Source organism: Scyliorhinus torazame, chromosome 3, assembly GCF_047496885.1.
Source record: "Scyliorhinus torazame isolate Kashiwa2021f chromosome 3, sScyTor2.1, whole genome shotgun sequence".
Lineage (NCBI taxonomy): Eukaryota > Metazoa > Chordata > Chondrichthyes > Carcharhiniformes > Scyliorhinidae > Scyliorhinus > Scyliorhinus torazame.
Genome location: NC_092709.1, coordinates 110,561,756 through 110,577,552, shown reverse-complemented (window position 1 = coordinate 110,577,552; position 15,797 = coordinate 110,561,756). Strand labels below are relative to the sequence as shown.

The 15,797-nt window shown below is 46.7% G+C and overlaps 1 protein-coding gene across 6 annotated transcripts in view; it reads right to left on the bottom strand.

Moving 5' to 3' along the window:
• smad1 (SMAD family member 1) overlaps positions 1-15,797 on the bottom strand; it is a 382,222-nt gene that overhangs the window by 37,574 nt on the left and 328,851 nt on the right. For all 6 annotated transcript variants that reach the window (XM_072496114.1, XM_072496119.1, XM_072496113.1 and 3 more), the window contains one exon: positions 8,288-8,539. In XM_072496114.1, the coding sequence (XP_072352215.1) occupies positions 8,288-8,539 (252 nt within the window). The remainder of the gene's footprint in view (positions 1-8,287; positions 8,540-15,797) is intronic.

Here is a 15,797-nt window from a genome sequence, read left to right as displayed (position 1 = left end):
ATATTATGTTCCGGATTTTGCAACTACAAGTTGTTCAAGTACAGTCAAATAAGGATTCCTTCACTTTCGTGAAGACGATATGCAACCTGCATATCGACAGCAATGTGCTCATTCAACACTGTGAGCCTACTCACTAATGTGCTATTCAAAGAAGCCTTCGACATTTGTGTTGTGTCAGTACATGTTCCAAATCTGAATTCATTGAACTTACGAACTCAGCAACTTGCACAGTTGAATTCAGCTTCAATGATACCATGTATTCTCAAATAGATGGTGTTCCCATGGGTTCTTTTCTCGGGCCAGCTCTCACTAACATTTTTATTGGCTTCCATGAGAGAAGTGCTCTTCATGGATTGACCCCTAGCTTCTTACCCCTTGCATATTTCCGATACATAGATGACATGTTGGCTATATTTGAATTTGTGGCGGGGCAACATGGTGGTGCAGTGGTTAACACTGCTACCTCACAGCGCCGAGGATGTGGGTTCAATCCTGGCCCCAGGTCATTCTCCATGTGGAGTTTGCAGATTCTCCCCACGTAAGCATGGGTCTCACCCCCACAACCCAAAATGATGTGCAGGGTAGGTGGATTGGCTATGCTAAATTGCCCCTTAATTGGAAAAAAATTGGGTATTCTAAATTTATTAAAAATAAAAAAATTTGCGGCTGCACATAAGAATTTCTTTACACACTTTAATATACCCCAATCTGCGCTCAAATTCACCTTTGAAATCGAGAAGTCTAACCATCTTCCTTTCCTCGATGTGCTAGTTCAGAAATCTGCCAGTGTGGGCAGCACGGTGGCGCAGTGGTTAGCTTTGTTGCCTCACGGCGCCGAGGTCCTGGGTTTAATCCCATCCCCAGGTCACTGTCCGTGTGGAGTTTGCACATTCTCCCCATGTCTGCATGGATCTCACCCCCACAACCCAAAGATTTGTAGGGTAGGTGGACTGGCCATCCTAAATTGCCCCTTATTTGAAAAAAATCATTGGGTACTCTAAGTTTATTTTTTAAAATAAATCTGCCAGTGGGTTCTCTACTACTGTCTATCGCAAGCTACCATCACTGATCAACACGCATTAGAATTTCTACAGCTCCATGTGTTACAATATTGGCCATATCAACATTCTTGTAAATAAGTAGTGAGCCATTTGCTCACCGTGTAAGCCTGACACCGTTTTAGGGTGCATCAAAGCTATCCTGCAGGATAATTGCTACTCTGATCAGATGATTGCTCACTGTGGGGTTGCCACTTTCACACCCAAAAAGTGCCCAGTCTACCTCAAATAACTCTGGAAGGGTAAAATATCTCAAACATTTGGGCATCAATTGAAGCTCATTATTTCACGTTGCTAATACGCAGTGGCAACAAGAGTGGTGCTTTCCACTAACAGGTTGATGCCATCAAGCCAATAAAACGTTCTACCTACCGCAAAAATGAGTAATGTGGTATACGAATTTCAGTGTCAGGTACATAAACCATATGGCTCAATGACTGGCAGAATGCATCAAACAGCAAGTCCATTTGGCTGTTCGCAATTGGCAGAGTATTGACTGTACTCAAATAACCTGTGCTTGCAAAACTTAGGACATAATGTCTACTGTTAGATGTGATTCTGCAATTGGGTAGCATTCACACTAACAACCAATTTAACAAATTGGGCTTGATAGTTGATACCGACATTCATATACAGGACCCTGTCCTCTGCAGGCAAAAGGAATATGCCCAAACATTGTACTTTTCCTGAATAAACGGAAATATGCTGAGTAGCTTCCTGGTGCATTTGCTGTGCTACCACCTCAACCAGTCAATCGGCACCCCTTTTCTCCTGCATAACAAATTGTTGTTTCCTTTAAAATTTGGCATTCTACTATCTGTCCCAATGAGTTTAAGACAAGCTTCAACAACATCTCTTTTTCCAGTACCAACAACGTCCATTAAATTTTAAGTCTAAGTGGACACCTGGTAGAAATCATTAATATTATGCAGCAGCTTGATAGTGTGGATGTTGAGAAATGGTATCCACTTGTGATTGAGTCATGGACACGAGGGCAGCACGGTAGCATTGTGGATAGCACAATTGCTTCACAGCTCCAGGGTCCCAGGTTCGATTCCGGCTTGGGTCACTGCCTGTGCGGAGTCTGCACTTCCTCCCCGTGTGTGCGTGGGTTTCCTCCGGGTGCTCCGGTTTCCCCCCCACAGTCCAAAGATGTGCAGGTTAGGTGGATTGGCCATGATAAATTGCCCTTAGTGTCCAAAATTGCCCTTAGTGTTGGGTGGGGTTACTGGGTTATGGGGATAGGGTGGAGGTGTTGACCTTGGGTAGGGTGCTCTTTCTAAGAGTCGGTGCAGACTCGATGGGCCGAATGGCCTCCTTCTGCACTGTAAATTCTATGATAAGATAACCACTAACAGATCAACAAAAAATTCAGGGATTTCCGGTGACGTCATACAAGACGCACAAAAAGTGGCACCTGGCTGGGTCTTTGTTTCTGATCCTTTCTAACCTTCTTTTGGGGGGATTTGGATGACAACACGCCCATTGTTGGGTTAGTCATATCGAAAATGTCATTACAGAAGCCCAATTTGAAGAAAGCTCAGGAGGGTAGCCCATCGAAGGGATGTGAATGGGGGAAGGTGGCCACCAGACCCGTTATTTTAGACACGTTGGCTGTAATGATGGCAAGCAAATGTATCTGCAGTTTGGGTGGCAGGACAAGGAGATAAAAAGAATCCTTTAAAGCCACTGTCGAGGAAGCTCTGGCCCGATTCAGGAGAAGTTGGTAAACAACTCTGCACTGTAAGTTCTATGAAATTCGAACATGGTTAAGGTGCAGGGTGAGACTTTGAAGGGTGTGGAGGAGGCCCTGTCATAGCACAAGGATTGTCTGACCTCATTGGAGCCTGGGTTTCTGATGGTGGCAGATAGCAACAAAGGCCTGGGGTTGAAGGTGGAGGATCTGGAAAAAGTTATACCTCAGGTTGGTGGGGCTGCCGGAGGGATTAGAGGGCTCAAAGCTGACCCAGTACTTTGCCGAGATATTTTCTCAGTTGGTGGGCTGGAATGAGGTGCTCTGAAATTGGACAGAGCTCAGTTGGCGCTCAGGCAAAAACCAAGGCCAAATGAGCCCCCACGGTCAGCGATTATCCGCTTCCAAAACTTACAACTGAAACAGCGGGTCTTGGAGTGGGCAAAGACGATCAGGAATATTGACTGGAACGGGCATACCATGCGGTATATCAGGACATTTGGATTGAGCTTGCGAAGGGCGGGTAGTCTTCAACAGGGCGAAGGCTGTTTTCTATAGTAAGGATGTGCGATTCGGGGTGGTATACCCGACGAGGTTGCAGGTCGTCATGGATTCGAATGATAATTTTTGCGATACATAATTAATGATTCATGGCACGGGGTTCCCTTTCAGAGTCTTGGGGCAGGCTTCTATTTCGCTCCTTCCAAAGAAGGATAAGGATCCCACTGATTGTCGGTCGTTTCGGCAGATTTCTCTGCTTTGCGTGGATGCAAATTTACTATCAAAGTTTCTAGTGTTAAGGTTGGAGCGGTGACATCCGGAGATTGTGGGAGAGGACCAGTCAGGCTTTGTAAAGCTGTCGTCTAATGTGAGGCAACTTAATGTGGTTGTTGCACTGGTGGTGGGGCCAGAGCCAGATAATTTTGTCGTTGGACACAAAAAAGGCTTTCTATTGGGCTGAATGGAGATACTAGTTTATGGTTCTGGGAAAGATTGGGTTTGGGCCTGGGTTTGTGTCATAGGTGCGTGAGAGAAAGAGAGAGAGAGAGAGAGAGAGAGAGAGAGAGTGGGAGAGAGAGTGGGAGAGAGAGAGTGGGAGAGAGAGAGTGGGAGAGAGAGAGTGGGAGAGAGAGAGTGGGAGAGAGAGAGTGGGAGAGAGAGAGTGGGAGAGAGAGAGTGGGAGAGAGAGAGTGGGAGAGAGAGAGTGGGAGAGAGAGAGTGGGAGAGAGAGAGTGGGAGAGAGAGAGTGGGAGAGAGAGAGTGGGAGAGAGAGAGTGGGAGAGAGAGAGTGGGAGAGAGAGAGTGGGAGAGAGAGAGTGGGAGAGAGAGTGGGAGAGAGAGTGGGAGAGAGAGTGGGAGAGAGAGTGGGAGAGAGAGTGGGAGAGAGTGGGAGAGAGTGGGAGAGAGTGGGAGAGAGTGGGAGAGAGAGAGTGGGAGAGAGAGAGTGGGAGAGAGAGAGTGGGAGAGAGAGAGTGGGAGAGAGAGTGGGAGAGAGAGTGGGAGAGAGAGTGGGAGAGAGAGTGGGAGAGAGAGTGGGAGAGAGAGTGGGAGAGAGAGAGGGAGAGAGAGAGGGAGAGAGAGAGAGGGAGAGAGAGAGAGAGGGAGAGAGAGAGAGAGAGAGAGAGAGGGAGAGAGAGAGAGGGAGTGGGAGAGAGAGAGAGAGAGGGAGTGGGAGAGAGAGAGAGAGTGGGAGGGAGAGAGAGAGAGAGTGGGAGGGAGAGAGAGAGAGAGAGAGAGAGAGAGAGAGAGAGAGAGAGAAGCAGCACAGGGTGTCTTTGTATGTTGATGACCTCTTGTTGCATGTAAGGGACTATGTTGATGACTTCTTGTTGCGTGTAAGGGATCCCGATAGGTGATATTATGGGGATATTGGAGAGGTTCAGTTCTTTTGCGGAGTATAATTTGAATGTTGGGAAGAGTGAGTATTTTGTGGTCAGTCCCTTGAGGGAGGAGCTGAGGCAAGGGGGCTATCTTTTCGCTGTGCTGGGACTAACTTTCTCGGGGTCCAGGTGGCGTCGGACTGGACGCGGCTTTGCAGCTGTACTTCACTAGTTTGGCGAGTAGGGCGAGGGCAGATTTGCAGAGGTTGGACAGCTTTCCATTGTCTCTAGCGGGCCAGGTGCAGGCGATTAAGTTTAATATCTTGCCAAGATTCATATTCATTCATGTTCTTGTTTCAGTGCTTTCCGGTCTTCCTGCCAAAGGGATTCCGTGTACTGGAGCAGTATATAACAGGGTTTATGTGGCCAGTGCGACCACCCCTTTTCGGAGGGGGGTCTTGCAGAGGGAGAGGCAGACAGTGGGGGAATTGGTGCTGTCAAACTGGTTGTTTTACTACTGGGTGACCAATACGGAGAAGGTGCTGGGTTGGTTCAGGGATTAGGATGCGGTCTGGGTAAGGGTGGAGTTGGGGGTCATATAAGCAGTCATGCTGGAGGCGTTGGCAACGGCTATTCTGCCATTCACTCCAGCGATGTATTAGTCAAATCCATGGTCATATCTAAAGATATGGCGGCAGCACTGCCAGCATTTCAAGCTAGGAGGGGGTGGGATTATGTGCCAAGGCGGTCCCCTATTTGTGGGAACCATTTATTTCAGCCGGGGAAACTTGATGCCACTTTTGGGGGGCTGGAAAGGTAAGGGGCTGAAGCGGGTAACGGATTTCTTTTTGGAGGGTCGGTTTGCTGACTGGGAGGATCTAAGGGAGAGTGCAGGCCTCGGTGGGGTGGATATATTTAGGTACTTTCAGGTGAGCGATTGGGTCTGGCGAGTTTTCTCGACATTCCTGGTGCTGCCACCGTCCATTTTGCTGGGAAGGAATGTTTCTTGTGCGGGGTTGGATGAGAGCAGCATGTCCGGGATATGAACAGATCATGGGGGAAGAGCAGGTCTCAGCGGAGGAGGTGAAGGCTAGGTGGGAGGTGGAATTGGGTCCCATTTTGGAGGTGGTGTGGAGTGAGTCTCTCCGCAGGGCGAATGCTACATCATCCTGCGCGAGATTAAGTTTGAAACAACTCAAGGTGGTGTTCAGGGCACACCTCACAAAGGCCATAATGAGTCATTTCTTCGAGGGGGTTGAAGATAGGTATGTGAGCTGTGCTCGAAAGGGCCTGCGAACCATGCGCACATGTTCTGGTCCTGCCCCAAGTTGGTGGGGGCCTTTTTTAACACCATATCAGCAATTTTAAATGTGGATTTGGAGCCGTGCCCATTAGTTGCAATATTCAGAGTGTGGGACCAGTGGGAATTGAGGACGGGGTGATGGTGGACTTTTTGGCTTTTGCCTCCTTGCTGGCTCGGCAACGGATCCTGCTGAGTTGGAGGCAGGAGGCAACGCACCAATGTCGCAACATGGCAGGGTGACTTGTTGGGAGTTTTTGCATCTCGAGAAGGTTAAGCTCACTATGAGGGGAGCAATTGATGGGTTCTATCGCAGATGGTGTCCGTTTAGATTGCATTTAAGGATCTTGCCACTGTTAGCTGTTGGTTGGGGGGGGGAAGGGGTGTTCTATTGGGATGGGGGGAGGTTATTTTTGTTCGGGTCTTTTTGTTTTTGTTTGCTATGGTTTGTTGAGGTTGTTGATACATGCTTCATTGTTTTGCTGTTACTTATGTACAAGATGTTAAAAATACAATAAAAATGTTTTTAAAAAACAAAGAATTCAGGTGAATCTGTGCACAGAAAACAGTAAGAATGTAAAACTCACTGCCACATGGAAATATTGTGGAAAATGGCACTGATATATTTAAAGTCTGATGCACAGGAGAGAGATGGGAAATAATGGGATATTGGGGCGAGATAGAAAGAGGTCATAGTTGGAGGCGGTTGCATTTATATAAACACTGGCACAGCCCTGTTGGGCTGCATAGTCTATTTCTACACTCTAGGTTCTATGTAAAGGCTAACCCTCGCAAAGTCCTGGGTTTTGGGAAATGAGGGGGAAAACTTGAGACTTTCAGCTTTGAATCCAGCCAAATGAGAGGCTTCAGAGGTATGCAAAATACTAAATGGGGACAAGTAAATGTAGTACCAAAATCAATTCAAATAGTAGATCAAATATGAGGAAGAGATCAAACTGCAAAGGAGGAAATCTGGGACCGATGTCAGGAACTTCCTCACATGTGAAGTCATCAACACATGAAATGCACTTCCTGGTTAGATAGTGGAGAAAAACACTGGAAGAATTTGACAACTGGATGCTGGGAGAGAAGTATTGTATTTTCATGAACAGACAAACTAGGATGGGTTAAACGGGCTGGCATGCATCTATCTTATGACTTTGCATTAAATAGCGTAACCGATTCAAAAAGGGGAATATAGAAATAGTAAAACCAAAACATAGGCTTAACTTCCCAAAATAGATTTTGTGGCTTAATCCATGTGTTTTCTCCATGTTCGAGACATTGTGTGCTACATTTTAGAAAACTGCTTCATTCACAGTACATAAAATGTATTTTTAAAAATAAATTTAGAGTACCCAATTAATTTTTCCCAATTAAGGGGCAATTTAGCGTGGCCCATCCACCTACCCTGCACATCTTTTGGGCTGCGGAAGCGGGACCCATGCAGACACAGGGAGAATGTGCAAACTCCACACGGACAATGACCCAGAGCTGGGATCGAACCTGGGGCCTCGGCACCGTGAGGCAGCAGTGCTAACCCATGTGCCCGCATGCTGCCCTGTACTTAAAATGTATTAAGTAAAAATTGCAAGCTTAAAATTAAACTCATTAAAATTTATTTAACAGCGATCAATAACTTCAATTTTATGTCGCTCTCATAGGTTCAACATATTTCTCTTACAGTTCACCGCCTGTCAGTCAAGTATTAGCTTCTTCAGTGAAGTTACAAGGAGCAATTTAATTTAGAATCCTAGATTCATGGCATCAATTTAAAATACTGATAATTTATACAACAGTTAATCTAAAAAGTTCTGTAATATTTGTTTTGAAATTAAACATTCAATTGCAATATTTCACCTCTATAACCACAGCTTCTATCTTTGCTTCCGAGTTATAAACAACGGGCTCTCCCTCCTAGAATCAATTTCAGTGAAGGGAACCATTATAACTGTAGTCTTGATCAAATCAGTCTGTTTTCTTTTCACAAGAGGAAGCATGCAATCAATTGTACCTGACAAGCCTAGTGTAACAATCAATCAGAAGCTACATTTCATTTATTGGGAACAGACCAGTTTATTCTAGAATGTGATTACAATACTATACATCTGCACATAGCAGTGAATTCTAAGCACCCATTACTGTTCTAAAGAAACAGTCATAACTCATTTGTGTCCACAGGAGTAACAAATCGATTATTTGCTTTGCTTTGCTCTCACCACTTCACAACGCCCTTGTTATTCCTCAGCAAAAATTATGATGGGACACTAAAATTCTGAAATAAAATTTAAGACTACAACACTAGGTCGTGTCTTGTCAAAGGAAAGTTAAATTACTTTGGTTAGATCTAATTTGGATAGTTAATATAACTACGAAGGCTAATAAATGTTATAGCAAAACAGAATATTATTCTTACCTGGCATCTGAAATGGGCTGCTTGGTCCAGAGCTTGCTGGAGAATGAGGATATGTACTGCTCCCAGGGGAGCTGGGATAACTTCTGTTGGGAGAGTTGGGGAACGGGTGGGTGTTTGGTTGCTGAAAGGAAACTGGAAAGGCAGCATTTTGTGGCATAGGAGGATCATTATGTCCCAAATTACGAAACTGTGCAAGTAGGCTATGTTGTGGATTATATTCACTATGCCTTGGAACCAACACTGGAGGAAGAACTGGAATAAAAGGGAAGGCAAAAAATTAAAAAATGTTCCATAACAAGACTCATTTAAAACTGCTTTGCTGGTTAGTAAATAAAAGACGTACAAATGCAGAGCATGAACAAATCGTATCTCTTGAGATGTGTGCGCATAATGTATAGATAATATATTTTGAGTATTGCTAAAAAAAAACAGACATGTTATCAAAGCTTTTTGTCTGCATGCAGCAGGGCAACTGGCATGAAATTACCTAGGGTAAAGACGAACAACAATTTATACTGTGTGAGGTTATACTGCAGGTTAACTCTGGTCAAAACATTGGCCTGGGGAGTAAGCCATGCTGTTCGGCATGCTTTTGTTTACGTAGAGAAAAAGGTGCAGTGTTTGGGCATGTTCCTCCTGTATGCAAAGGACAGGACCCTGTGTGGGTTCATCCCCCAGGGTAATGCTTGACCAATTGAGAGACAACCAGCCTGGTTTGAATTTGAACAAAGCTGGGCAGTTAACTCTTCCATGCTGCATTCTCCATGTTAACACCTCCACCAGAGTCCACTTGGCAACTGATCAGCACACACTTCACATGCAGTGTTGTTCGCCTTTGTTTTTCAACAGTACTCAAGCTCTGTACTACCAAACTATTATTTTCATATTTTCTAAAATCTACCATGGAGTCAATACATTTACAACAATGACCTTCATTCCCACTGCTCAAAGACGGGCAGAATAGCAAATTGCATAGAATGATGCCTGCAATAAATCAAAACTCCGCACTGGTAAATCCAGATTAGCTGAACATGTCTAAGTTTGTCAAATGACTGTTCTGACCAGTTAGATCGCACAAGCACAAAATCTTGCAGTGCTGGGCAAGCCATATTTTGACATTAAGATCTTCCCCTGAAATGATGTGCAAAGCAGCTGGTTCGATTCCGGCTTGGGTCACTGTCTGTGCGGAGTCTGCACATCCTCCCCGTGTGTGCGTGGGTTTCCTCCGGGTGCTCCGGTTTCCTCCCACAGTCCAAAGATGTGCAGGTTAGGTGGATTGGCCATGATAAATTGCCCTTAGTGTCCAAAATTGCCGTTAGTGTTGGGTGGGGTTACTGGGTAATGGGGATAGGGTGGATATGTTGACCTTGGTTAGGGTGCTCTTTCCGAGAGCCGGTGTAGACTTGATGGGCCGAATGGCCCCCTTCTGCCCTGTAAATTCTATGAAAAAGCCTCTGAATATGAGAAAGTTACAACTGTTGCTTAAGAGATCACTTGCCTGTTTCCATAGCTGATGCGCAGAGGCCAAAGAGATGCCCCAGGATTTCAGCACAAAATACACCAAGGACATGTTTCACTGCACTGAAATGGGGGCTGTATCACACATGGGCAGCACGGTGGCACAGTGGTTAGCACTGCTGCCTCACAGCACCAGGGACCCGGGTTCAATTCTGGCCTTGGGTGACTGCGTGCAGTTTGTACTTTTTCCCCCGTGTCGGTGTGGGGTTCCTCCAGGTGCCTCCCACAGTTCAAAAATGTGTAGTTTAGATAGGGTTATGAGGTTACAGGGATAGGGCAGGGGAGTGGGCCTTGGTAGGGTGTTCTTTCGGATGGTCGGTCCAGACTTGATGAGCCGAATAGTCTCCTCCTGCACTGTAGGAATTCAATGCTTCTTTTTTCAAAGACAGCACGCCAAGCAGAAAAAGTTTTACCGCAGCTAACCCCCGACATTATTCGATGCAAAGGTCAGGCCATTGTATGGTGTGAACAAATTGAGTGAAGACTTCATCTCACATTTATTTACTGCTTCACTGTGTTTTCATTTGGCATTTTAACCTGCTATTTTTGACAGAGTGACACACACACCTACACCTACCTCTTTCTCACTAACACGCTCACATACCTGCCTTCTTCTTTGCCTTGCGCATCCACCTCTCTTTTATGGGCTCATGTGCCCATCCATACCTACCTCTTTCTCTTGTTATAATACCCTGGGCTAGTGCGCAGTCAATTCCAGTCCCACAGGCCCCAGAGTACCAACATAAGGGAATTAACCAATCATTCATATATATTTTCTGAAATCTTTGACCCATGACTGCTCCAATGACTTACAGGCACCAAGTTTGTAAGTAAAACTGAATAACTATTTATTTATAACAAGAGAGATAGACAGACATGTAATGGCGATAATAGAACAATGGTCTGCTAATGTAATTATTCCTCCCCTTCACCACCCCATCCTCTACCCACACACATATACAGTGGGAAGGGGGAAGGATAAAAATAAAGGGGATTAAAATGGGACTGAGAGATGAGTAACTTCATTGCTGAGGTCATAGTCTCTGTAGTTGGCTATCTTCCCGGGACATGGTGTTGAAACCCACCGGTGGATCATACCCATCTAGTTTGTGCCTTCAACTAGAACCCGCAAGCTGCAGAATTTGCCGTGGAGTCATTTTCACTTGACTGACCTCCACCAAATTGGCTCTCAATCTCAATGCAATAAAGTTAGAATTCTCTGCCTGAGAATTTAAAAAAGGGATTTACCTCCACTCTGCCTCTCGCCTGCTCTTTCTGCAGGACGGAACTAGCTGCAGTGGAGAGAGAGAGAGAGAGAAAAAGAGTTTTTTCTTCAAGACCTCCAGAGATCTCAGGAGAGATAACAGCCTGGGTGTTCCTCAGCTTTTCAAACAGAGGTTAAGTTTTCACAGGTGGCCTACAGAGAGACTGCTTGCAGCCTTTTTTTTTTTTAAATTTAGAGTACCCAATACATTTTTTCCAATTAAGGGGCAATTTAGCATGGCCAATCCACCTAGCCTGCACATCTTTTTGGTTTGTGGAGGCAAAACTCACGCAAACATGGGGAGAATGTGCAAACTCCACACGGACAGTGACCCAGAGCCGGGATCGAACCTGGGACCTCGGCGCCGTGAGGCAGCACAGCTCCTCCGTACTGCACCTGGCTGGTGAGAGTTTTAATCGCCAGGCAATGGCTGATAAGAGTGTCCAAACCTGCGCCCCCCACTTTCCTGAGTCTAAACAGAACTGAACTCAAACTGGGGCCTGCCTTCTTTTTCCAGAGTCTTCTGGAGCTCTCTAGCAATCAAAATCGAAGTCACACAAGTCCCAGGACTCCAAAAGGGTTAATTGGCTGCTAGCCAAGCCCATCAAAATGAGACATCACTGGACCATGCCAAATACTCTACCGAGGGGAGTCCTTGCATCAGTCCAAATATCACATGAGACTGGGTTAGTTCAGTTCAAAAGCAGTGTGCAGAATTGTAGTAATCATAGATTATCATAGAATTTACAGTGCAGAAGGAGGCCATTCGGCCCATCGAATCTGCACCGGCTCTTGGAAAGAGCACCCTACCCAAAGTCAACACCTCCACCCTATCCCCATAACCCAGTAACCCCACCCAACACGAAGGGCAATTTTGGACACCAAGGGCAATTTATCATGGCCAATCCACCTAACCTGGACTGTGGGAGGAAACCGGAGCACCCGGAGGAAACCCACGCACACACGGGGAGGATTTGCAGACTCCGCACAGACAGTGACCCAAGCCGGAATCGAACCTGGGACCCTGGAGCTGTGAAGCAATTGTGCTATCCACAATGCTACCGTGCTGCATAACAGATCATAAAGGGGATTACACAGGAAAGCAAGGTTTCAACTTGAGGATGGTTACACTCTCATAGAATCCCTACAATGCAAAAGGAGGCCTTCAGCCCATCAACTCTGCAACAACCCTTTGAAAGAGCACTCCTCCAATCTATTCCCGTAGCCCTGCACACTGATCAAGGCCATCTCACCTAACCTGCACATCTTTGTACAATAAGGGACAATTTAACATGGCCAATCCACCTAACCTGCACATCTTTGGGTAGTGGGAGGAAACCAGAGCACCCGGTGAAAACATATGTGGAGAATCTTCAAACTCTGCATAGTCACCCAAGACTGGAATCAAACTCAGGTTCCTGGCACAGTGAGGTAGCAGTGCTCGGAAGCTCTCACCCACCCGTACCCACCTCTCTCTTGGACCTGTGCGCCCACCTGCACCTATCTCTCTCTCCCAGCCTTGCGTGCCTGCCCCCACGGCCCCGGCCTCACGTGCCCACCCTCATGGCCCTCACGTCATGCGTCTGCCCCCATGGCTCTCAGTTTTGACCTGCCACCATGGCCCCACAACCATGCCCACCTGCCCCTGCTGCCTCCGGCCTCACATGCCCCCCACTGCTCCCGGCCTTGGACACGCTCATCCACCCCCATGGCCTCCCATTCACACACTCCCACGGCACCCAACCTCAGATTCATGCGCCCCCGGCCTGTGACCTGCACCCCCACAGGGCCTGGTCTCCTCAACCTTTCCCCCAGTCTTGGCCACAGTCAGATGTCCATCTGCCCAGTGGCTGCAGACTACATCACACCGCGACCACTCCACCAACCAGATGCTTTCGCTCACGCCTTGACTTTGTCGCTGACTGAATTTGCCTCTTTCTCAGCTCGTCCAATTGGAGGCCGGTTTCTTAGTTCATTGGCTGATAGGCGCACTACTCAGCTTATCAGTAGCCAAAATCTTCGATTGGACAAGTTTGGACAGAATCCCTGGATGAATCTCATAGAACCCAGTTTGGGAAACTCTGACAATTCCCAAATAAAGCACTTTCTTTAATCTTTGCTTTCACAGCGATTCTCTCATCCAAGGAATTTAATAATTTCCCCGAGAGTCCCTCAATGCCATGCACCACCATTAGTTGACAGGGTATCCCACAACAGAAAAAAAGAAAACCAGGCAAAGGGCGAGCTGGCTGAAAGGCCCAACTGACTGCTCCCCCACACCCCTATATCAAATGGTAAGGGTCAAATAATTTAAAATTCAGTATTAAAATTGTTTTGTCAGTTTTACAGGATGCATGTGTACACAATGAAGCACCATAGGCATTCGAAAAAGATTGCTGTCATTGTGTGCCCTTGTACAAAAACAGGATGCTTTTTAATCTTTGACTGTATCAAAATAGCTGACTGTCCACAATTACAAATATCCTTTATGCTCTGCTTGACTGGACAGAATCCCAAATTACCCATGACTGCATTCATTACTCAGTAAATCTGTGTTATCCCTCGCCTACCCGAATCTGCAACAGAATTCTGATATTAACTAATCAAGCTGATGCTCACCTCACCTACTGCAATCAGTCTATTATTTCTTTACCACAGACAGTCAGAAAAATCAATATGGAGTCTGTGGGAGAAACAGCAGCTAAAGTAATAAAATATCAATACAAAAATTAGTATGAGAGTGGATGAGTAATGCTGATTAATGTAACTACCCTGCATCCCTACCAGCAATAGACTATGAGGCCCCAAATCAACCTTCATTCATATAACTTGAATACATTTTAAATTGACTGGGCATGTGCATCGTATCACACAAAGAAACCAAGTTTCATATCTTCAGAGGCAATGTAGAATAAAAATAAAAAATAGATGCTCACTAATACATCAGTGATATATATTAAAAAGGCTAAATAGTCGGTTAGTACACATCTTTCCCTTTTGAGCCTGCTGTGTGAATCCCAGATTGAGATGAAAGTCACCATATTCACGAGAAGCTGGGTAACATTTTTGGTATTGGGTATAACTTTGAATTTGTTCAATAGAAAACTCAAATTGTAGAAAGTTGAACAGTAAATTAATTGGATTATTGTTTATTGTGACGTGTGCCAAGGCACAGTGGAAAGGATTTTTCTGTGAGCAGCTCAACAGATCATTAAGTACATGAAAAGGGTCCTTCCGGTGGGGTGGGCGAGCAGGGCGGCCGCAAAAAAGAGCTCCCTCCGGTGGCCGCGATTCGCGGCGATTTCGGGGAAATCCCCAAGACCCCACGCACTCCCCGACTATCGTTGGCCTTTGGGGCCGCCACGAGCAGCCAGCGGGGCCGGTTTAAAAGCTGGCGAAGAACCCCGGGCGGCGGGGGCTGAGGTGCCGGGCCCGGCAGGTCACAGCAGCGGGGGAGGAGCTACGGAGAGGCCGTGGCGGCAGGCCCGAGCACCATGTAGGGAGGGTGCTCCACGTCGGATGGCTCCCACCTAGGAAGAAGGAGGTTGAAGCCTGGTCCCAGGTGAATGTAGAGGAGAAAGAAAGAAGATTTATGGAGGTTTGGTAAAAGTTTTTTTTTCCTCAAAAAAGAAGAATGTCAGATTGATGAAGGGCAGGAGGGTGAAGGGGGAGAGAGGAGAAAGGAAAGAAGATGAAACGCGGGTTCGCCGCCGAAGGAGAAGACGCGCAAAAGCAAAAGTGTTGACAGGATGGCGGAAGCCGAACTGCAAGGCGGGACCGCACTACTTACGGTGGAGAAGATGACCGAGGTGATGGTGGTGGAGCTGGAAAAACGTTTGGTGAGGCACATGGAGGTCCTGAGGAAAGAGATGGTGGTCGTGGTGAGGACATTGTTGGAGGAGGCAATCGGCCCGATCAGGGTGGAGGTGGCAAAGGCATTGGCCGAGGCGAGAGAGCAGGGCGAGAAGATGAAGGAGGTGGAGGAGGCCGTGACACGACACAGCGACCAGGTCACCTCGATGGGGGACGAGCTGCGGAGGGTGGTGGAGATTAACAGAGGGCTCCGAGCAAAGCTGTAAGACTTGGAAAACCGCTCAAGGCGGCACAATTTGAGAATTGTGGGCTTGCCCGGAGGGACAGAGAGCCCAAGGCCAACGCAATACTTCCCTAAGAAGTTGGCGGAGCTGATGGGGGAGGGTGAGAACCCCACCCTGTACGAGCTAGACCGAGCTCATCGGTCATTAAGGCCGAAGCCCAAAGTGAACGAGCCGCCAAGGGCAGTAATTATCTGCTTCCATAAGTTTTGCATGAAGGAGAAAGTATTAAGCTGGGCGAAGCAGAAGCGTGAGGTGCTGTGGGATGGTACTGCAGTTCGGATCTACCAGGACTGGACAGTGGGGTTGGCAAAAAGACGAGCAGCGTTTGGGCGAGTGAAGGTGGCTTTGTACAAGAAGTGGGTGCGATTTGGTGTGGTGTACCCGGCGAAGTTGAGAGTAACATATAAAGCCAAAGACTTTTATTTTGAGACAGCGGAGGCGGCTGAGGCGTTCGTGAGGGCAGAAGGCTTGGGACAGACGTGAAGAGCGGAACTGGAAGAAAGACTGTGGATTGTGTTTGAGCTGCTGGAAAATGTACAAATGTTACAACTTTCTTTTTACTGATTTGTATTGAAATTTATTTCTCCTTGCATTGTTACAGAGTTCAAGTTAATGGCGTTCTGTGTTGCGA